General features: G+C 38.7%; 1 protein-coding gene across 2 annotated transcripts in view; it reads right to left on the reverse strand.

The window, feature by feature from the left end:
• Window positions 1–496: 496 nt before the first annotated feature.
• Window positions 497–22,290, reverse strand: part of EFEMP1 (EGF containing fibulin extracellular matrix protein 1) — a 59,686-nt gene continuing 37,892 nt past the window's right edge. For both annotated transcript variants that reach the window (XM_006930109.4, XM_003984015.5), the window contains 7 exons: window positions 17,045–17,167; window positions 12,926–13,045; window positions 11,822–11,941; window positions 10,370–10,489; window positions 5,913–6,036; window positions 5,633–5,828; window positions 497–1,124 (listed from right to left, as the gene is read on the reverse strand). In XM_006930109.4, coding sequence (XP_006930171.1) covers window positions 963–1,124; window positions 5,633–5,828; window positions 5,913–6,036; window positions 10,370–10,489; window positions 11,822–11,941; window positions 12,926–13,045; window positions 17,045–17,167 — 965 coding nt within the window. In that variant the 3' untranslated portion in view covers window positions 497–962. The remainder of the gene's footprint in view (window positions 1,125–5,632; window positions 5,829–5,912; window positions 6,037–10,369; window positions 10,490–11,821; window positions 11,942–12,925; window positions 13,046–17,044; window positions 17,168–22,290) is intronic.

The following is a 22,290-nucleotide window of genomic DNA, read 5'->3' on the forward strand; positions in this document are numbered from 1 at the left end:
TCCACTATGGTTTAAAAATAATTTATTTTCTTGGGGCGCCTGGGTGGTGCAGTCGGTTAAGCGTCCGACTTCAGCCAGGTCACGATCTCGCGGTCCATGAGTTCGAGCCCCGCGTCGGGCTCTGGGCTGATGGCTCAGAGCCTGGAGCCTGTTTCCGATTCTGTGTCTCCCTCTCTCTCTGCCCCTCCCCCGTTCATGCTCTGTCTCTCTCTGTCCCAAAAATAAATAAACGTTGAAAAAAAATTAAAAAAAAAATTTATTTTCTCATCTACTCTCTGCAGATTTCTTCAACATAATAATTGTTCTATGGCTACCTTATTCATTCTGGAAATTTTGCTTACTTTTTTGTTTACATTCATAATAAAAAATTCCTGACAAAATTTAAAATATTCAACAGAAACCAGCATATTATACAATAATTATTTATTACTAAGTAATAAACAACTGTGTTTACACTGATAATGAAAATAAAAAACCAACACAAATATGGCAGATCCTCATTTTCTAAAGAAATATATCTTTATTGACTTTTTCCATTTTGTTACAAAGCAGTTAAAAAATTCATCCTTGAACTTGCATGCTGTTCAATGTTATGAGGCTGCCTCCTTATGAGACTGTCAGTGGGGCTGTAGTAAGTTTCCTTAAGCACCACAGAAGATAATCATTGCTTTGTCCCACTTTTACAGAAAAGAATCCAAGTTTCATTGGATAGAGTATGCTTAGCTCTCTTGAAGAAGACCAGTTTAGTGGATTAATGTATAATTTACATACAGTAATAAAGACAAACTTTGAATCTTTACAGATTAAATGCCCACTTTATACCATGGTGTAATTGTTTGAATTATTGGTGAGTGTACAGCATATAGATGTAGATGTACTAGATACGTCTATAAATAAAATAGTGCTTTATTGTAACAATATTCTTTGGCTGATTTAAATGCCTATAGTGGACTCTTAAAAGACTAAAAAGAAAATGGCCCCACTATTATTGTCAATCTTAACACTGAGCTTGTGCGGAAGGTTCCTATACTGTTGACTGTTAGCATCTCCAGGTCCACGATATATTCTCTTGGTCCTGATAACGACTTCACCAGCACAAGCATTGCACTTACAGGACTTGTTTGCTAAAATAAAAGAAAAAAGAGGGAGGGAGAGGAGAATTTTTCTTGAATTGCAATTTCTATTATTTGTGAGTATACCTAATCCTATAAGAATTAGGGGAAGAATTTTGAGGGTAGAATAAAAGTCACTACTTAACTCCGTCTTGGTTTCAATCTTTCTTGTTTCTTTTTCCCTTGTCCACACAATAGTCATTACTTCCAAGTTACAGGAACCTGCTTTTCTGATAGTTCTGTGTTTTCTATACATCCCTCAGTATTAATTTTTCTCTTCACTTTTATTGATAGTACCAGTCTTTATAGAGACTGTAGTTCAGGTGAGAATGTGATAATGTTTGAACTGTTAAACAAAATTATCATCTTTCACTTCTTAGCATTATGTATTTGTTTACATTCTAGTAGGTGAAGAGACATGTAAATAGTTAATTTCAATAGAATATAGCAAATGCTAAGATATAAGAGGTTATGTAGGGTATGTATGAAGATACACTAGGTGAAAAATACAGGGGAAAAGAGGAGGGACCCTAAAGCATTGAGGAAAGGCTTTTGAATGTGTGAGGATAGTCACCAAAGATAACTGGAAGTTTTGTTAAGAAGTGTGTTCCAGAGAACTGAATGCAGTTTCATTCTGATGAAGAATGTGATGAGTGCTGGAGAGTAGAAGGAGATGAGTTTGGAGGCGTAGGTTAGTAGATGTGCGAATCTGAATGCCAGAGGAAAGCAGGGATAGAGACAGAAGATTAGGATTTAGCAGTCACTTCAATGAGTGTACACTAAACTAAGGGACAGAATGTATGTGCGATAAGGCTGGATCTGGGAGAAGCCAATATTTAAGGAGTAGGCAGAGGAGAAGCCATTGAGGGAAGCTGAGAAGAAGCAGATGATTAAATGGGAAACAAATGAATGGCCAGCAGTGTCCAACAGAGTAGTGAGGCTGAGGGAGACTGGAACTGAAAAACGCCCTCTGGATTTAGCAGTGCGGATGTCATTGGTGGCTTTTTTTTTTTTTTTTCAGAGCAACTTCAGTAGGGTAATGGGAACAGAAGATAGAAAGGTGACCAGGAGGTGAGAAAGCAGAGACTGTGTTTACAGGCTGTGCTTTAAGAACCTTGGGTGGGAAAGGAGAGGAGTACAAGGGCAACATCTAGAGGGAGGCAGGTTGAAAACGTAGGAGGTAAATGGGAGTTCGATGGAGCAAGGTTCTAGAGGAGATGGAAGGAAAAATACAGGTGGTGGATTGGCCTTGATTGACAGAAGTGAAACCTCATCTTGGAAAAACTCAAGGGAGAAGGTAAGAAGGGACACATGAACTTAAATTTGCAGGGGTGAGTGGGAAATTCAGGTAATTCATGTCTGTTGGTCTCAGTGGTTTCAGAAAAGTAGGGGAAGGGTCCAAACTTAAAGCATGTACAAACTGACCTCACCTTCCTCTCCACACTGGTTCCTTCTTCCCTATCTTAATAAATGGCACCACCACCATTTACTATTGCTTAAGGCAGAAACTTATCTTTGGAGGTTATCTGTGGTGATTCCTCCTCCTCCACTTCCCCATAGCAAATGACTTACCAACTCATACAGTTCTTCCTATATCTTCATAAATCTGTTCACTGTTTTTGGACTCACTGCTACCACTACCACACTAGTACTGCATCTCTTGAACTACTAACTAGTCTTTTCATTTCTATTCTTGTCCTACTCCAATCCAGGCTCTGCATTGGCATCATTTTTAACATGAAAATCCAATAGCAACTTCTCTACCTGAATCCTTAATATGATCCCTAAGGCCCTGCTCATCTCTCTAGGCTTCTCTCAAGCCACTCCACTGACAGCACTTGGAGTTTCAGACCAACTGGACTGCTTTTTATTCCTTCTATTTGCTAGTCTTTAATTGCTAGTCTTCAGCTTAAGTCCACTTCTTTCAGGAGGCTTCCAGACCATTATTATCTTCTTAGCAGTTGACCTGTCAGGCATCCAAGCGCACTTGCAACTCCCTATTGTAACATTCAGCATAACTGTGAGTACTTGCTCAGTGTCTTGACTATGACCTCCACTGGGGTAGGGATTGGCTTGGTTTCATTCACTGTTGTGTCTCTAGAATCCAGCAGGTGCTTGCCCCTTGAAGGTAATAGTAATTCCTTGAAGGGTTTGGTTGAATTAATTCTTTGATTTAAAAATATTTTTTGAGCCCCTGCCAAGTGCCGAGTACATTCCATGTGCTGAGTATAGAAGAGTGAATCAACAGGGGAAGTCTGTTTTCATTACACCCATACTGTAGACCATACATAGACCAATGAATACTATGCAAAGTGGTGATAAAGGCTATGAAGAAAATAGGCTCAGTAAGGCATAGATACTGGGTGGTATGGGTGGGGAGGATGGTATTCTGCCTTCTAGTTTGTGTACTACTTCTTTATAATATGTCCCCTTTTCCAGGGAAGAAGGTTTTCTCAGTATTCTCTGAAAAGGAATATAAGTAAAATCCTATATCTTAGAATCTTCAAAGACCAGGTCCAGTATCATGACCACCAAAAAACATTCTTTGTCTATTCTAGCCAACATTAATTCTTTGATGTCTTGGACCACGGAATTAGACATAAAATTGCTCCCTTTCCCTGCCCAAAGGTGTTAACTTTTGCCACACAGCAATATTTAAAGCTGTTTAAAATAAGTGTGTATTACATACACTTCACATCGGTCTGAGGGTACAGTAGGTGCTTAATTAAGGCCTGATGATTGACTCATGCCTTCTACACAGGTGGGTTTTCAGTGGAGAAATTTTGTAGCATTTAACCCCACTACTTTTTGAATTACGTGATAAGAAATAATCTTAGAATGGCTTTTTATTTCAAATAATTTTTGTTTTAAATAATTTAAAATTTAGTCTGGGGTTATAAAAATTGGCAATGTTTTATATCACTTATGGGAAAAAAAGATTTTAGTTGAGAAAAACACTGTGAGAATTTATATTGGAAAATATCAAGTCGATAAATGCACTGATATGAATCATAAAACTTTTAAACTGCTATGTTTATTGCAAGGAAAATAACATGCTGGAACTTTGCTTAACTGTTGATTATGCTAGAAATTTTATTTTCTTAAACTATAGCTGAAAGTTCCAAATGGAAAGTTATTTTTTAAAAAGATTTTGAGATGAACCTGTTTTATTGCCATGGGTTACAAATAATGTCATTTGTTTGGGCTAGAATTATTAAATTGGTATTATCTGAACTGTGTGAAATTCATTTAGAGTAAACTTCTTACAAATATCTAGTATATCTCAAATTGAAAGCATCAAATGTTAAAGAAGTTTATTCTTAGCTGTTAGAAAAAAAGAATAGCAATAGATTTGGGGTTGGATTTTTTCTCTTCAGAAGTTGGTCATAAGAAATTAATCATTTCTAATTTACTGGCAAAGAAACAGAATCACATAATTCTGGAGTTGGAAAGGAACTTAAAATATCAAAGAACAGGATAAACATGTAAACATTAAAAATCTGTAAACTTCACCACAAAGATGAATTTCCCAATTTACTTTTCATGTTCTCAAAATGAAATATTGACTTTAAAATTTGGTTAAAAATGAAGAGTGCCCAAAGGAGTTTTGAGAAAATTGTAACTGGATGAATAACATCCTTAGCGTGAAATAGTTACCGTAACCCTGCAAACTGCTTGGTGGGGTGCCATCATTTTCACATGAAGTGGTGAGCCGTATTTGAAATATGTCAGAATTTTAACCTAAAATGAACTTTTTGAGCCTTTGCAGGGGGCCTGGAAGGCTGAGGCATCAGAGTCAGGGAGATCTGCTCGGAAGCCCTTGGAAGGATGAGGGGGTGGTGAGAGCCAGTTTAAAGGAAGAGAGGCAGGGGCATGGGGAAGCAAAGATAATCCAGGAGATACTGTGAAGAAATAGCAGAATTTAGAGAGAGATTTCATCTAGGCAGTGAAAGAAATGGAAAACACAAAGGTGACCTCACATTGTGTGCCTGGAGGTTTGGCAACAATGGTACAACTCCTGGCACATTTGGTGCAGGGGGTTGGGGTCATTTTTCAGGGACTTCCAGGTTTCAGTTTTAGTGTGAATGGAAATAATTTTGCAGGTGTGACAAGGAATTTATAGTTTCTGAAAAGTTCTCCAGGAATTAATTTTTCTATGTACAATTGAATAACTATCACTGATTTGTGGTATCTATTTGGGGTATGTGTGTTTGTGTAGGCTTGTGTTTTGTAGGTCACACACAACTCCATTAGAGTCTTCAACTTGGCTTCTGAGTGACTTTAGAGAAGCTCCTAAATCTGAGTCTCACTTTTCTATAGAGATGGAGATGAAATGTTAGTATCTCTCTGACAGTGTTACCAAGGGGATTAAACGAGATAATGCACACAGGACGACCTTACACAATGCTTGCACATAAAAACTCTTTAAATGTTAGCTTTCCTTCCAAGTGAATACCACCAAACAGCAAGAGCAAACTTGCACTTTTCCCAACAACTATGGCTGCCCTCAGTGTACTCACTCTTAGGTAGAACTCTCCATTTTCATTTCCAGATTTAATCCGAAAAGTATTGATAGTATTGGCATAAATGGTTGTGGCCTGTATCTGGAAGATGTCTGATGGCACAGACCTATCAGATCGGATGCTCATGTATTTGTAGACTATGGACTGGGGAAGTTCTCGGCACACCGCACTTGAGACTGGGCAAACACATCGGCTGCAGAGAAAAACAGAAATATTTCCCAGTTTGGCTGGTAAGACCAGAAGCTTCCTGCTTTCAAAAGTTCTAATTTTCTCTTACTTCTCTGATGTTAGAATGTACGGATCTTGACAAGGATTTCGTGGGTAACAACGGAAGCCACCATGATAATTCCAACACATTTCATCTTCCCGACATTCATTTGTGGTCTCACACTCATTTATATCTGTAGACACATAGGGTAAAAGAATTTACTGATGTAAATAAATTGTGTAAGTGGCAGATTCAGGTTTGTAAGGTAAGAGGTATATGGGGATCTAGGTTAAATTTCATTTGTTTTTAGACACAAGACTGAGTAGGACTTGCATTTAATTCATTGCATTTAATTCAGGACAGATGTAGCTAAATCATCCTAGACAGATTAGTATGTGTCATTTGATAATATTTTTTATCAAGCACCTATTGTTCATCTGTTGAATTCAAAGCCAAATGTTAGCCATTGGCCATACTTACAAAAAAGTGAAAGAGGGGTGCCTGGGTGGCTCAGTCAGTTAAGCATCTGACTTCAGCTCAGGTCTTGATCTTGCGGTTCATGAGTTCAAGCCCCACATGGGGCTCTGTGCTACCAGCTGAGAGCCTGGAGGCTGCTTCGGATTCTGTGTCTCCCTCTCTCTCTGCCCCTTCCCTGCTTGCACATACACACACACACACACACACACACACACACACACACACACACACCTCTCTACCTCTCTCAAAAATAAATAATAAACATTAACAAAAAAAAGTGAAAGACACCAGTTCTTGCCCTTGGGTAGATTGTAATTTAGTTAAGAATACAGATATGGCAATAATTATAAAATAAAATGGAATTAAACAAGAGATAGATAAGTGCACTAGCAGATTAGAAGCAGAATAAATTCTGCCTGAAGGGTTAGAAGGCTTCAGGAAGGAAGAGGCATCTCTGTTTGGCCTTGAAGTGTGGTGGGTAGACAGGATTTTCACGGTTGGGGTAGGGAGGGTCTTTCAGGTTGAGAAAGCAGGAAGCAAAATCTATGGAGAGGGCATCTGAATGTGTGGCTCAGGAGTTCCCAAAAGAGGTGAGGCTTAGAGGTGTGGACATGCGGGTGGAGTACAGCATGCAGGTGGAGACTTGATGCTCTGGGAGTGGATGACACTGTCTGGAGGAAGCATAACACAAGAAGTGAAGCTATGAAGTGTTCCACCTTGGGCAGCATAGATAGCTATTTAGAGACAGTGTGTTAGAAGGGGAAGTAAAGAAGGGGCTCTGATGAGAGGCAACCCAGGAAGAGGCAGTGCGAGGAAGCCAGAAGGGAAGAGAGCCCCAGAAAAAGACGGCCATAGAAAGGCCAGGCTGGACAAGGACTGGTTTTAGATTTGGGAATTAGGAGCCTTCATATGACATCTGAGAGAACACTTTCACTGGAGAGCCATTATATTTACAACAACAACAGCAACGATGAAAATTATATTAATGTTAACATCCCTGGCTATGTCTATCTCCTGTTACATTTGAATAATGATTTAGATTTTATTCAATATAAGCCTTTCTGAATCATTCCTCCTCATAATCAGGTACATTCATTCATTAATTTACTCATTCCATAAGTAATTTACTGAATCCCTGCTGCAAACCAGCAATGGGCTAGTTGCTGGGATTTAATCTGTTTTTCCTATCAGAATCTCATACCTCATGTTCTTTTTGGGAGACCTTTGTTGCTCTCTGCTTTGCATTATTGAAATCTACATGTTTGTCTTAACCCTTCCATTAGCCTATAAACCCCTTGAGGGCAGGGCTTTAGTATCCATCTTTGTATCCCTTCATCACCTAGCATTAATGTAACTCAGGGGCACCTGGCTTTTAAGAAATATTAAATTGAACTAAGTTGTTCTTCACACAAATCATGTAGACATAGGTGAGAAAGATATTATCTCTATTTGACATGGAAGAAAAACAGATAAGGGTTAAGTAAGTTGCCCAAGTTCATACAGTTAGTGACAGGCATCTTTCCACTGTAAGGTACTGCATCCTCTAAATGCGCATAATTCCATGCCTTGTCTTTGGAGGAAAAAAAAATGTATTTTTCCCTTCCAAACTGGCCAAAGCTATCTGGAACCCAAGAGAGACTGGAAGTTTCCAAGAGTTTCCAAGAGTCAGTTATAAGAAGTGTCTTCTTTTGGAGTGGCTATGGCTAAAGAAAGAATTTAGATCCCTTAGAAGAAATTACAATCAACTTGTCCTTTCAATATCCTTCACTCCTCTGAAAAATAAAGATGCTGTTTAGCTACAAGGAAAACTAAGACTGGTTTGTTATGTGGAGACCAAGAAGGGCAAAAGGAAACTTTATGTAATAATTTCAATTATTACTTCCATTAATTTAGAGCCTAACATAATTAACACCTTAATCATTCTGGAATGTTTTTCAGAAATTATTAATAGTATTAAAATATTTGATGAATGTGTGTCTGTGTGTATGTGTATTCTCTCTGTTTCTCTGTCTTTCTCCTTCTCTGTGGCCTCCCCCACCCCATCCAAACACACACAGTGTTTTCATTTTTGCAAGGCTGTGGAAATGAGAACAGTTATTTCATCCTCAAAATGAGCTTTTTGTGTAAAGGTAAGAATCTGAACTCTTTCGTTTTTACTTTAGTCTATGGACGATGTTGGGAAGAGATGATTTTAGTGGAGAAAACCAATTGCTTTGTACCTTAAAAGAATGTTAAGTCTCTCTGATAAAAAAATGTTTTTGGCTTAGCCAAACATTCTGGAGCTGCATATCTTCAAGATATAACACTCATGAATCCCTTATTTGCAATTCTAGTGCATTTTTCACCTTTCGTTGTAACTGAAATGTTTTCATATACTAGAGTAGGCAGGTAAGATTCCACTGTATGTTAATTTGCTTCTGTCTTTTGCTGAGAATCAAATCCATTTGTGATAAAAAACACATAGACATTTTTTTGCAGGACTCCAGGGAAATTGGTTAGGACATCCCACTGGCTAACATTTTCCTCCATGTAATATTCATGTTAAAAGTCTCAGTTAGGCTTTAAAAAACAAAATCATTGGAATGCAATGTTTTCCCACAATTAACATTAAAGTCCCCAGTAACCTGGAAAGGGGATTAAAGGGGTTCATTGTGCAATGAATGCCATTCTGATTATGCTCATATTTAGTAGATGGAGTCTAGTTGAATGGCCATATGCATACTATAAAACCGCAGTTCCTGGGTGTTCCGGTGAATTAATATTTTCCTATAAAATCATGATATAGACTGAGAATCCCTAGTGTCTCCTTTCCTTGGTCTTTTCCTTTCTTGAAGGATTTATTGCTCCTGTATGTCCTTTCTCAGTTCTGATTAAAAAGGACTCTCTAGAGAAGATTTGCTACTAGTCACTTACATGGCTAAGTACACGTTACAAGAACATCTTGGGGGTGCCTGGGTGGCTCAGTCGGTTAAGCATCTAATTCTTGATTTTGGCTCATGTCATGATCTCACTGTTTGTGAGATCGAGCCCTGCATTGGGCTCCATGCTATCAGTGCAGAGTCTGCTTGGGATTCTCTCTCTTCCTTTCTTTCTGCCCCTCCCCTGCTCGTTCTCTCTCCCCACTCCATCAAAATAAATAAATAAACTAAAAAAATCTTGGATTGTAAGGCTTTATAGTTTATGTAAGGCTTTATAATTTTTATGTATATTATTTCATTTCATTCTCACAACTCCCTTTTCCAAAGTTAAGGGTCAAAGATTTTCATAATTTGTTCAGAATTACATAGATAGAAGACTAGGACTCAGATTTTCTGTCTTCAAGTTTAGTCATTTTTTTTTTACTTGTTCACTGCTTTATGTAAATGTAGGGGTTTATACTAGCCTTTCTAGGATTATCTATACTTTGGTTCTATCCAAGCAAATCTTTTCCCTGTTAAAGAAATTTTAAACGACACTGTAGCATTGGAGGTGTATAGGTGTGAATATTACCTGAATGTTTATTTTAAAACTGGACCCTGGATATTAGCTATTTTTGGATCTATAGTGTTTTTTTGCTGAAGAATTCAAGCTCATTTTAAGACACATGAGGCTGATTTTCTCAGTACCTAAATTACTACTCAATTTATAATCTTGGTATTTTAGAGAATTGAGACTAGTTTGAGGTTTGCCTAACCCACAAATTAAGTTTATTCTCTGGACTCAAACTCATGGTAAGATATTTTAATAATTGAATCTTTTTGGGTTGGTGATTAAAAGATGTGTATCATAGAGATTATATAGGCTATATAGAAGAGATATCAGTATTTTATTAAAATTACTTACAACTTAAGAAAGAAAAATAATTACTTTAAATTTCAAAAAAGTCAGTGTTAACTGAATAATACCCTTTTGATGAGATTTGCATAATGCATGATGAGCAAGGGAAAAAAGAGTTCAAATTATATGCAAGATGGAAAAAATGAAGTCTATGGTAGAGAATCCTGTAACTCTGTCCCTGCTTTTCCTGGTTAAAAATGAACACTTAACAGATACGAAAACAATAAGCTTACCTTGACATGTTCTACTTCTCACCACTTGGTATCCCTGGGGGCACATACACGAGAATTTCCCAGGTTCATTGACACACTGATATTGACACAGGTAGCTTGAGGTTCTGCATTCATCAATATCTGTTGAATTAGACAAGAGCAAGGACACAGAGTTGAAAAACGTACAGGTCACTACTTTGGTAATTTTTTTTTTTTTAATTTTTTTTTTCAACGTTTATTTATTTTTGGGACAGAGAGAGACAGAGCATGAACGGGGGAGGGGCAGAGAGAGAGGGAGACACAGAATCGGAAACAGGCTCCAGGCTTCGAGCCATCAGCCCAGAGCCTGACGCCGGGCCTGAACTCCCGGACCGCGAGATCGTGACCTGGCTGAAGTCGGACGCTTAACCGACTGCGCCACCCAGGCGCCCCTACTTTGGTAATATTTTTAAAGATAAGGTAAGAGGGTAAAAATACTATAAACTCTAAAACAGAAATATAATACTTTATAAGAAGCTCAAAGGAAAATTATACAATATCAGCTCATTACCCCTAGAACTTTGCCACACATCAGTTTTACTCAATTATTGCTGAGAGTTTGGCAAATCTCAGACCTCACAATACTGACTGAACAGACTGAATGAATGAATTGGGAATTCAAGTGAAGAATGCTTTGCATTATTCAATGGTGATGTCTTTGTAGTTTGCTCAGAAGGGCAGAAGCAGTTGTCCAGAGCCAGGCCCTTTTGGTTTTGAGCAAAGTGGCATGATGTGAAAACTCTCCAGGTGGGGTATGACCTCTGTGGCCCCAAGTAAAGCTGGAAGGAAGTCAAAGACATCAAGTGTCAATGGCATTCCCCTCAGGATGTCTTACGCCTTTTGAATTGCACAGTGGAACACTCATGGGCAATGGACTCTGAAGGTCATCCTTCCAATTAAATGGCCCTCTTTTTACTCATGTGGAAAGCGAAGCCCAGGCAACTTAAGAAATGTGTGCCCAAGTCAAACAGTGGCAGGAATAAGACTGCAGGACAGGCCTTTGGTTTATATTCTAATGTTTCTGAATGTGATCATTTCTCCTCAGACTTAAGTGTGTGTACCAGTCATCTGGGATTCTTGTTAAATGCAGCCTCTAACTCACTAGGTCTGGTCTGGGGCCTGAGATCTCTATTTCTTGCAAGTAGAGACAAGGAAGTGTCAATGCTGCTGGCCGTCAGATCACTTTGAGAAGCGAGACACCAGAACACCCCTTCTAATTATTAGACCCAGCCTGTATCTAATATTTCAGTTATTTTGTCCCTTCTCCTTTCTCTTGGTGACAAACTAAAAAGCCAATGTTATCACAGAACTTAATTAAAGAATAGAATTTCCATGGATAAAAATTTGTTTTCATAAACAGGTACATAATTGGATAAAGCAGCAGAAAATATAGGGATTGAACTGTTATTGCAAATTATTTGGAAAATATTTCACCTTCACAGTTGAGCCTGTCACTGCTTAGTTCGTATCCTTGATTGCACTGACAGATGAATGAACCAAGAATGTTGTAGCATTGCTGAGCACATTGATTGCTGGCATCACATTCGTTTATATCTGAAAGGAAAAGTTATATACACTCATATATCTACGTCTTCAACCATATCCTTGCTCTTTTGTACCTATGTCATCTAACAATAAGTGAATAATTCCCTAGTTGGATTCTTTGCCCTGCAGAAGCTCACTGGAGAACATCCATTCAGGTTTCATATTTGTTGGAATAACTTCAAACATCTGCCATACACTTCTTTTAGAAATACCAGAATATTTCTTTCTGGGGATGACAGTTAGTTTTGTGTTTGATGAGTCTTTCCAAAAGAATTTAATGATTCTAATAAATATACATTCCAGCATCTATTTTCTTTTATTGTTGTTCAAATGCAAAGTGCCAAGTCTATAAATAATTGATATAAGACATTTGTACTGATACAGTCTCTCAGCATGCTGTGGTGAAGATTTATCTGTGCTATTTATTACTTTTTAAATGGGTTCTGTTAAATTCCATTACAATTATAGCATAAGCTGTTGAGACCCATACAGAGTTTTGCAATGCTCCAAGGCACTGAAAATGTTGTGAAAAGGCATTTTTCCTGCACTAGATTCTTTCCATGTCATGCCAATCTTAAAATTTGTGCCGTGACACTGCATTCTGAAAGGGGAGAAGAAGCATGTAAAAATCAGATGCACTTTCAGTGGAAAGTTTATGTACTTGAACTTGCAGTAACCCTTTGGCACCTTCAGCATTTATATCACACCCTGCTGACTAATTGGTGTGCGTATATCAGTTGATCTGTAGTTTTTTATATTTTTGATAAACCCACAGAGGACAACTAAAAACCAACATTAACAAAGTTTCCATTCACATCTTGATGTGTTTTAAGAGACAAATTGGTTACTGTCTTTTCAGCTTTGTGCAGGGAAGATGATGGAAATCAGTTCACTCAAGAACACAGAAAAACTGAAAGTAGAACAACATGGTATGACGTTTCCTTTTTTTGAAGATAGAAATCAGTCAGTATGGCAGCGCCCCCAAAAGCTTACCTACACAGGTATAGTTGTTTGCGGCCAACTGAAACCCAGGACTGCACTGGCAATAAAATGATCCTGGTGTGTTCACGCATCTTTGGTGGCAATATGGAGGGATGGTGCATTCATCTATGTCTGGATTATCAGGCACACACACAAAGAGAACCAAATTATTAACTATCCATAGTTGTTAGCTCTTAAGTTCTCAGCAGGACATTATCTAGGAAACCTAGCTGGAGAAAATCTCCCTTAAAATAATTGTCCCTATCTTTTTAAATTAGTGTTTGTGTTTTAAATATACTCTGCATTCTGCAGCTGAGTGAGATGTTAGAAACAAAGACTTCATAAAGCTGGTTGAGTGGGTTGAGATTTAAAGACAGAAGAGTAATTATGACCATTTCACATATATATGAGTGTTAGTTTGGGGATCTAAAAAATTATTTGTAACGGTAAAAGTAAAAAACTGCAGAAGAATCGAGCGATGTAGCATAATCTAAGCGACAGGAGGTGTGGTCTGCTGCTCAGCTGGTTACATTGGCAAAGTCACATAAACGTCTGGTATCTCGGTTTTTTCTTTTGTAAAATGTGGATAGTAATACTTGCTATGTGTATCTTAGGAAGTTTCTGTGAGAATCAAATGAAAGAATGCCATGGAAGGAATAGGACGCTACACAAATTACCTCTTGAGAGTGACCTCTGACACATTGATGAAGTGTTCCAGGCTGTGTTCTTCTCAGATAAATATTTCCAACTATAAAATGCTCAGCTGAGAACTTGCAGAGTAGGATTAACATCTTAGAAGCATAATAAAATTTCATTAACTCTACGCTTTGTGACAATTCTAACATGGAGTGTGTGATTTAAAATAACAATTATGCATGTACTATGTAAGACCATGTAGTGACACTAACTTCTGATAAAAAACAAAACAATAATGCTGAACCCTTCTACCTAAAACTATGGAAGGCAGTATGCTCAAGTGGCCTCAGGATAACCTGAATTGGAATCTTTGTTCTGGCAATTACTAGCATGGTCTTAACCTCTCAAAGCTTCCATTTCCTCCTCTGTAAGTGATAATACTACAATATGGGTCGACTTGTTGGGAGGATAACATGAAATTATGTAGGCAAACTTTCTTGCACAAAATGGGTAAAAATAAATGGCAGCTATTATTAATAAGCTGCAAAATAGATTTGATTTCACTTGAATATTGAAATAAAAGGTAATGATATTGACATGGCTTTCTACCTCATTTATTGAGGTGTCTGCTCAAATGTCACTTCAGGGAGGCCATCTCTGCCCATTCATATAAAATAGCTTCTTCTGCCCCATCTGTCCCCTTTCCCTACTTTATATTTCTTTGTAGCCATTGATACTCCTTGGGATTGTGTTATGTGTTTATTTGCCTTTTGTCTGTCTCCCTCACTATAATGCATGGCAAATAAGACCTGTATCCTTTTGAGGCAAAGGTAAAGTATTTTTTGTCTGTTCACTGCTGTGTGCTTAATACCTGGAACAGGGTCTGGCATAGTAGGTGCTCAATAAACATTAGTTGAATGAGTGTAGACTTCATACTAATTAAGAGCAATTTTAGCGTGGTTCTTCCTAGTACCCAGTATTATAGCCAGGTGCCAGTATTGACAGTTAGTTTCTATAAATGGTATCTTCTAATAGCTCCATGAGGGCCGTGATTCTGTAAACTGTGTTTGTTCACCATGATGGCCCAGCACTTAGAACAGTATGTGGTATATAGTCAGCCCTCAGTAATACTTGATGTATGTCTTCTCAACCAGTAAGCATCTACTGAATCACTGTTATTTGCAAGTGCTGTGTTTGGCACTGCTGGTTTTTAATGATGATAAATACATGTACATTGTACCTTGTCTAGTATGGAAGAAAGGCATGAAAACATATTACTGCATGGAATGATAAGATCAACAATAAGAAAGCTACACAAGGTACAGAGAGAGCACCACTCTACTCAAGGTGTGGCCTGCTGACCACTGCTGATCCATGGACTATTTGGACCAGTCCACGACAAATAAGTACAGAAATTCAGAATATGTATTTAGGAATAGCAATTTGGTATTGCCACAACATTTTTATTGTATTTTACAGCAGTATTGATCTGTAACAGACTAGAAATTTACAAAAAAAGATCCATCAAGGGGCACCTGGGTGGCTCAGTAGTTAAGCCTCCTACTTTGGCTCAGAGGTCATGATCTCACAGTTCATTGGTTTGAGCCCCGCGTCAGGTTCTGTGCTGACAGCGTGGAACCTGGGGCCTGCTTCCAGTTCTGTGTCTCCCTCTCTCTCTCTGCCTGCCCCCACCTTCCCACCCCCGCTCACACTGTCTCTCTTTCAAAAATAAATAAACATTAAAAAAAAAGATCCATCAAAGTTTGAGAAGTACTGACAAAGAGGAGGGAGTAATTAATCATATCTGGGTAAATCATGGAAGACTTCTCAGAAGAAGTAACCCTGAGCTGGGATTTGGAAATTGAATAGGAGTTTGCCAGGGGTGCATGTTCCTGGTGCTGAAAGAGCTTATGTACAGACACTAAGGTGTGACATTGTGTGATGTATGTGCGGAACTATAACTAGTGGACAGGACTGAAGTGTAATATTTTGTGGGGGAGGGGAGGTATTGATACCACAGAGGATCTGATGGAAGAAGATCTTATATGTTCTCTTGACGAATGTAGAGTTGGTTCTGTGGGTGAGGGGAACACCAGGGCAGCCCCATGATTAGATCTGAATTTAAGAATGTTTCTTCCTGCCATATCATATAGGGCTATAAGAATACATTTTATTTTTAATTGTTCCCATAGTAGGTTGAGTTAGTTCTTTTTCTGTACCTTTTATACCCTAAGGTGTTTATTCTCCTGACTAATCCAGTGGGCAAAACTTTGGTGCCTGTGGAGTTTTCCACACAGTCTTTTCCTAAATCACAGCTTCAGTCCCACAAATTCTGGGCCTTTCTCAGAGGCTGGGCACCAATCCCAGCACCTGGGCACAACCCCATGGCAGGCAGAACTGGGCCAGGGCCCATGAGGAGCTCAGTGTTGACATCCTGATGTCAACAGCCAGCATTCTCAGGCGAAAATTGATGCTAGCTCCCTGTCCCCACATTCTTATCCTCTGTTACTAAGAGAAAAGAAGTACTCTCCACTGATGTATGGTAAAAGCGGTATGTAAATCAATGTCAATATCATATGAATTCAATTGACACAGGGAGTCAATTTAGAAAGTTTCATTCCTGGTGCTGGACCTCATGACTGATCCCAGAACACATTTACTTTTTACTGTTTACTTCTTAGTTGCCAGTCAACCTCCTCATACTATGTTCTTACAGTCATTCAAAAAAAAAAAATGCACAGAGCATCTACTTGGCAGGCACTCTTCAGGGACTGGGGAGACAGCAATGACACAAACCAGATCTGGCCCCTGCCCTCAGGTAGCTCAAGTAGAGCTCTCAAGTAGAGGCACATGCTATACTTGGCTTTGCGTTCCCAGCACTGCACCCACTTGCAACATAAAGAATGTTTAGTACATGTCTGTTAACTCATCACATAATGATAGTACACAGCTATTCCACCCAGGACCAGGCGCTGTTCTAAGCACTCCCACATGTGAGCTCCTGAGGTAGGGGCTAGTATTATCTCCATACCACAAAGGAAAAAAGTTAACACACAGCCTATGTAAGTCACTTGTGAAGAGCCTCAAAGTGAGTTGGGGGTACAGCTGGGATATGAACCTCACCATTTGCCCTATAAGCTATGCTATTTTATGAACCAGTGAATAAGGTTCATATCATCAGTGTTTTAGTGCTATGGCCCCCAAACAGCTAATTTAAAATGATCTCCTTGGTTGCTTTTGTGGTCCCATCCATATGCCAAATTTATGCTTTTGCTTAGTCTACCACGTAACCGACACTTTATACCCGGAATACGCTCACCCTTTAGGTTAGCTCTTTCTCATTAATGTGGAAAACGGATCAGTAGTTAATGAAAGAATAAGCAGTTGTTAGCCATCATTCTCCAAATAAATATGCGTGCTTTGTTTTGAATGACTGAGGTTTAAGCAAGTAAGAGGTTTAGGACAGGATTTTGCTTATTGTTCTGCTGTACTTACCTACACACTGCTCTCCCCGCTTCTGGTACCCCGGGGGGCACTGACAGGCGAAGGAGCCTCGTAAATTGATGCACACTTGGTCAGCTCTACAGTTGTGAGTCCCCGCAGTGCACTCGTCTATGTCTGTTAAAAGGTAGCACAGAGTTTGAGTTGCTTGGGCAGATGTTGCTATCTCCCCCATTTAAAAAAAACTGAAGTATGGTTGACACATAAGTTACACGAGTTTCAGGAATACAACATAGTGATTCAACAACCCCACACATTATGTTATACTCACCGTAAGTGTAGCTATCATCTGTCACCATACAATGCTATTATAATACCATTGACTATATGCCCTATGCTGAAATGCCATCATAGTTTCTTTTAAGGAAATAAAGTTTTTGCCCTATTCTTAAGATAATACTCTGTAATATTATTGTATTGGGAATGTTTAAAATTATAAATGATTTCAAGTGTTCAGATAACAATTTTGTAGATGCCAGTGTGTACCTCTCAGATTTAACACACGCTAACATTTAGCTGTACTTGCCTTGGCTCACTTTATTTTCAGAAATGAACCATTTGAGATATAGCTAAAGCCTTACTGTATTCTCATCTCTTTACTCACCCACCTGCCACTATCCTGGTAGGTGTGAACCCTTCCCTGAGATGTTTTTTTTTACATTTATTACATAGATCTATATCCATTAGAACACACAATATTGTTTTGTGTTTTAAAGTGTAAACAAATTGTATAATACTTGCCTTTTCCATCCAATATTGCATTTGAGATCATTATGTTGTCAAATCTCTAAAAATCTGTCCAATAACCAGGTATAAATCAAATTTAATACTATGCATTTCCTGTTGCCTTTCCTTGCAAATTTCAAAATGCAAAGGATTCAACTAGATCATATTTGTCTAGGGGAGATAGACTGGTGTAGTTTAAAATACATATTTTCCCAAAGCATTTAATTTCAGTTAAAAAACAGATATTTCCCCAAAGCAGTTGTATAATTTACTAAGTGTGCCCTAAGGATTAGGGCACATTTTCTAGTTCTAGAAAAGTAAAAAATGCTCAGTCATAATATAATGAATCTGTTATAATGGATTCCTCTGGGGTCAAAGTGTGATGTGAATTTGTGTGTGTGTGCACTCATATTACAGTAATTTATAAGTGAAATTTAATTTTGTCTTTTCAACATTACCTTCGCATTGTTTTGTTTCGTTTTTTACCTTCTCATTTAATTAACTCTCTTACATTATGAAGTTAAATAGATGAGTTCAGAAGATGAAAGGATTATGTGATTTTGGCATTCCTCAACAACTGAACAGTCTAAGCTTTGTTAAAAACTATTGTACAACTCAGGGCACCTGGGTGGCTCAGTCAGTTAAGCATCTGACTTGGGCTTATGTCATGATCTCATGGTTCGTGAGTTTGAGCCCCACGTTGGGCTCTGTGCTGACAGTTCAGAGCCTGAAACCTGCTTCACTCAGGTTCTGTGTCTCATTCTCTCTCTCTCTCTCTGTCTCTCTCTCTCTCTCTCTCTCTCTCAAAAATGAATAAACATTAAAGAAATCTTTAAATTAAAAAAAATTGTACAACTTGGAATTCCTAGATGACAAATTTTGCATAAAAACTGAGACAGGCTTAGGGAGCCTTTGATCATCACTGTGGCAAACCCAGGTTGGTGCTTTGGAGCAAATAGTGGGCTAAAATTCAATACAAAAAATGAGCCATCTGCAATGAGAATGTATTCCTCAATTCCTGACTTCCTTTAAAGAAGCTCAGAGAGTGGCTCCTGGTATGTTGCCTTTCAAGTCTGTTTCCAGGGAGAACTGCTGCACTTACGCTACTAATGTAATAATGTAGGAGGTTCCGGTTAGAAGAGACTTGTCCTCAGATGTCGGCTTTGAATGATAAAAGAGATTCTTTCCAAAAGGAAGAGGGAGGGGAGATGAAAATACTTGGGGGATGTATGTCTGTTTATTGGATAACACCCTATAAAAGCATCTACTTCACATAATTCTTTGAACCTGGTTTTAAAATTTTGGCGACTTTTTGTTACATTTTTTAAATTTTTGTTTTGAAATCCATCATCATCATCGTCATCATCATCATCATCATCATCATCACCATCATTTTCATATCAGTGATTGTAACTCTGTCCTTCTAAGGTCCTATGCAGAGATGCCACGATCTTGCTTTGAAATTATCTGCTCTTTTTTTGTGTGTCTTCTATTATTTTCTCTTATGCACTTGATGAAAACATTTCTACTGGGGTTTCTTTCAGAGCTTTATGACTCGCTAATGCAGAAATGACAGCAGAATTCCTATTGTTTTATGTCAAGAACATTTGCCAGCATTTGCAGTGATAACAGCCCTGAGAGATACAGAAATGTGAGATTCAGATGTGGCAAGTTCCCTCAGTACACGCTGGCAGAAGATCAAGGACTGGGGCTGGCTGCTGCATTTTCTAAGGGAGGCCTCGCCAGTGAGGGCGGCTTTTCTTTCTGAGACCTCTCTGCAAACCGCCTCCACCCCATCACATTCCCCATGTCCTACAATTTCCTTCCTACTTGCGTTCAGTTCTAAGGCTCTTTGATAAATAGGCTAATATTTCCAGTGGCCTTAATATATCATTAAATAGGTTTTAAACATAAACATTGTGCCACCTGGACCTACTCCATCTTAAGAACCAGGTCCATTTACTTTCCGAGAAAGATTATTGAATAAAAATATTAAGTGAGTTAAAATAATTTAATAGTAAAAAAAATTCCACTGCCACTATATTCTATCCTTTCTCTATCAAACAAACAACCAAAACTTCCATAGGACTCACTGCACCTACCACTGACTTGTGATACTTTTAACATACTTTGTACATACTTGGACTCACTTTAATTTTTAATTCTTTCAAATGGGAAACTTCTTGAAATTCAATAAAACACAATTGCATCAAATCACCTTTAAGACATTATGCCAAAGGAGTTGATTGTTTGCTTCATCACATACTTAGAGCTGGATCTGCTAGGAAATGAACTGACTACATTTTTTTTATGGCTTCTCCAACTCAAGCTTAGAATATTTATCCTCTCCTTTGCTCTTAGCAGTTTAATGCTAAAGGACACATGGACCGGATTTTTTTGAACTATCTTTGATTATACTATCAATTCATTAGTTTATAAAAATTTTTTTCATTAGTTTATTTAAATAACACAATTTTATGATTTTAAAAGTTGTACTTTAAGACCCTGTTTGTTATTGGAGCACCTGGGTGGCTCAGTCAGTTAAGCGTCCAACTTTGGCTCAGGTCATGATCTCACGGTCCGTGAGTTTGAGCCCCACGTTGGGCTCTGTGCCGACAGCTCAGAGCCTGGAGCCTGCTTTGGATTCTGTGTCTCCCTTTCTCTCTGCCCCTCCTCTGCTCATGCTCTGTTTCTCCCTGTCTCTCAAAAAAATAAATAAAACCATTAAAAAAATTAAAACCCTGTCATTACTTATTCACAAAGCATACGTCATATGAGAAAGTTATATAAGAATTGTTATAAATTGTTAAACTCTTTTACTCTTGTTTTTTTAAAGATCTTATTTTAAAGTAATCTCTACACCCAATGTGGAGCTCAAACGCACAATCCCGAGATCAAGAGTCACATGCTCCCCTGATTAAGCCAGCCAGGCACCCCTATGCTTTTTTCTACTTGCGTGCATTTCTATATTTCTTAAATATCAGAAAGTTAGTGTAATAGGAAAGTCACTAAAACACACATCTATGTCAGAGACTTGGAGCAGAACATCTATCCTCATGCAGGTGCACCAGAAGACCTGGTTTCCCAGGCTTTTTTGTTCATGGAAGGTCTCTGTGGTGAGAATATCTCTAGTGGCAAAAGCACTGCTTTATTCATATGGGAAGCAACTCAGGTCAGCTATGATTTTCCTGGTAATTTATGAAAAAGTACTTGGGGGAGAGGAAATTTTGTTTTGCTTTTCAACTAGCTTACTTGGTTCTTAAGCAGTTATTACTTAATACATTCCCTGGGCCCTGGACCCAAGCTCTTTGTGGATGGGGTCTACATCTTACTTTTTTCTGTATTCCTTTTTTTTTTTTTGAAAGAGAGAGAGTGAGCAGGGGGAGGGGTAAAGAGACTGGGAAAGAGAGAATCCCAAGCAGGTTCCTGTCAGTGCAGAGCCCGATGTAGGGCTCCATTTCACAAACCATGAGATCATGACCTGAGCTGAAACCAAAAGTCAGATGCTTAACTGACTGAGCCACCCAGGCGCCCCACTTCCCACCCCACCCCCATATTCCTAGCTCCTAGCAGAGTGCATGAAACATAGTGGGTTTTCAATAAATGTTTGTTCAATAAATGGATGAGCGAATGATAATTGTTTAATGGGAACTGATACCTAGAGTGTAAGGAAAGTAGGATCAGTGTTTTATCTCATTGAACTAATCATTTACGTGGAAGGGTAACAGGCAAGATGTGAGAAACAGCAAAAGCAGCAAGATGTCAGCAAACGGAAACTGAAGTAAAGCAATGGCGTCAAGAAGGGCGGAAACTAGGAGGAATAAGGCAGCATCAGAGGTGGGCAACTGTGGAAGGTTTGCCAGGCTAGGTAAGTTTTGAGCTTCATTTTGAAGAAGGTGAGGAGGCTATTTCTAGGCAGGAGGCAGGTCACATTAGAAAACATGCCATGAAACAAAGAGGTTTGCATGAGAAGAGTGGCAGACAGCTGGAGTCAGCACGGCTGGAGGGGCAGTGTGAGGAGCCTGGTGCAGTGCCTGCTTGAAGGTGCTCAGAACATGGTGGCTCAAGTCATAAGCAAAAATTCAGGGCCTGAAAGGTGGGATTGGAATTTGAATTGAACACCACAGGGAACTGCGCTAAACTATGTAGACACAGCCTAATGTAAACATAGCCAAAGAACAAAATAATAGAGTGTGCTTCCTAAAATATCACAACACGTAAATCAACTCACATTTCATCGTTCTAATGCATTAAGAATAGCTAATGGCAGTATTTGGTGATTCCCTCATTTTTCAAAAATGTGCCCACACTCTCCCTCCTAGTGATTTATACTGTTGTAGGGCCCTTTCTTGCTGACTTTGGCACCATCATTGCTTCAAATAATGCAGTCTGATCTTTGCTCGGCTCTCACTTCTAGCCTCTTTATCACACTGACCCCCAGTCTATGGAACTGCATATTTGGTTTCCTCTCAAAAGTTAATGGAGGCAACTGTGTCCACATCTCTGTGGTGTCC

Source organism: Felis catus, chromosome A3 (genome assembly GCF_018350175.1).
Source record: "Felis catus isolate Fca126 chromosome A3, F.catus_Fca126_mat1.0, whole genome shotgun sequence".
NCBI classification, from domain to species: domain Eukaryota; kingdom Metazoa; phylum Chordata; class Mammalia; order Carnivora; family Felidae; genus Felis; species Felis catus.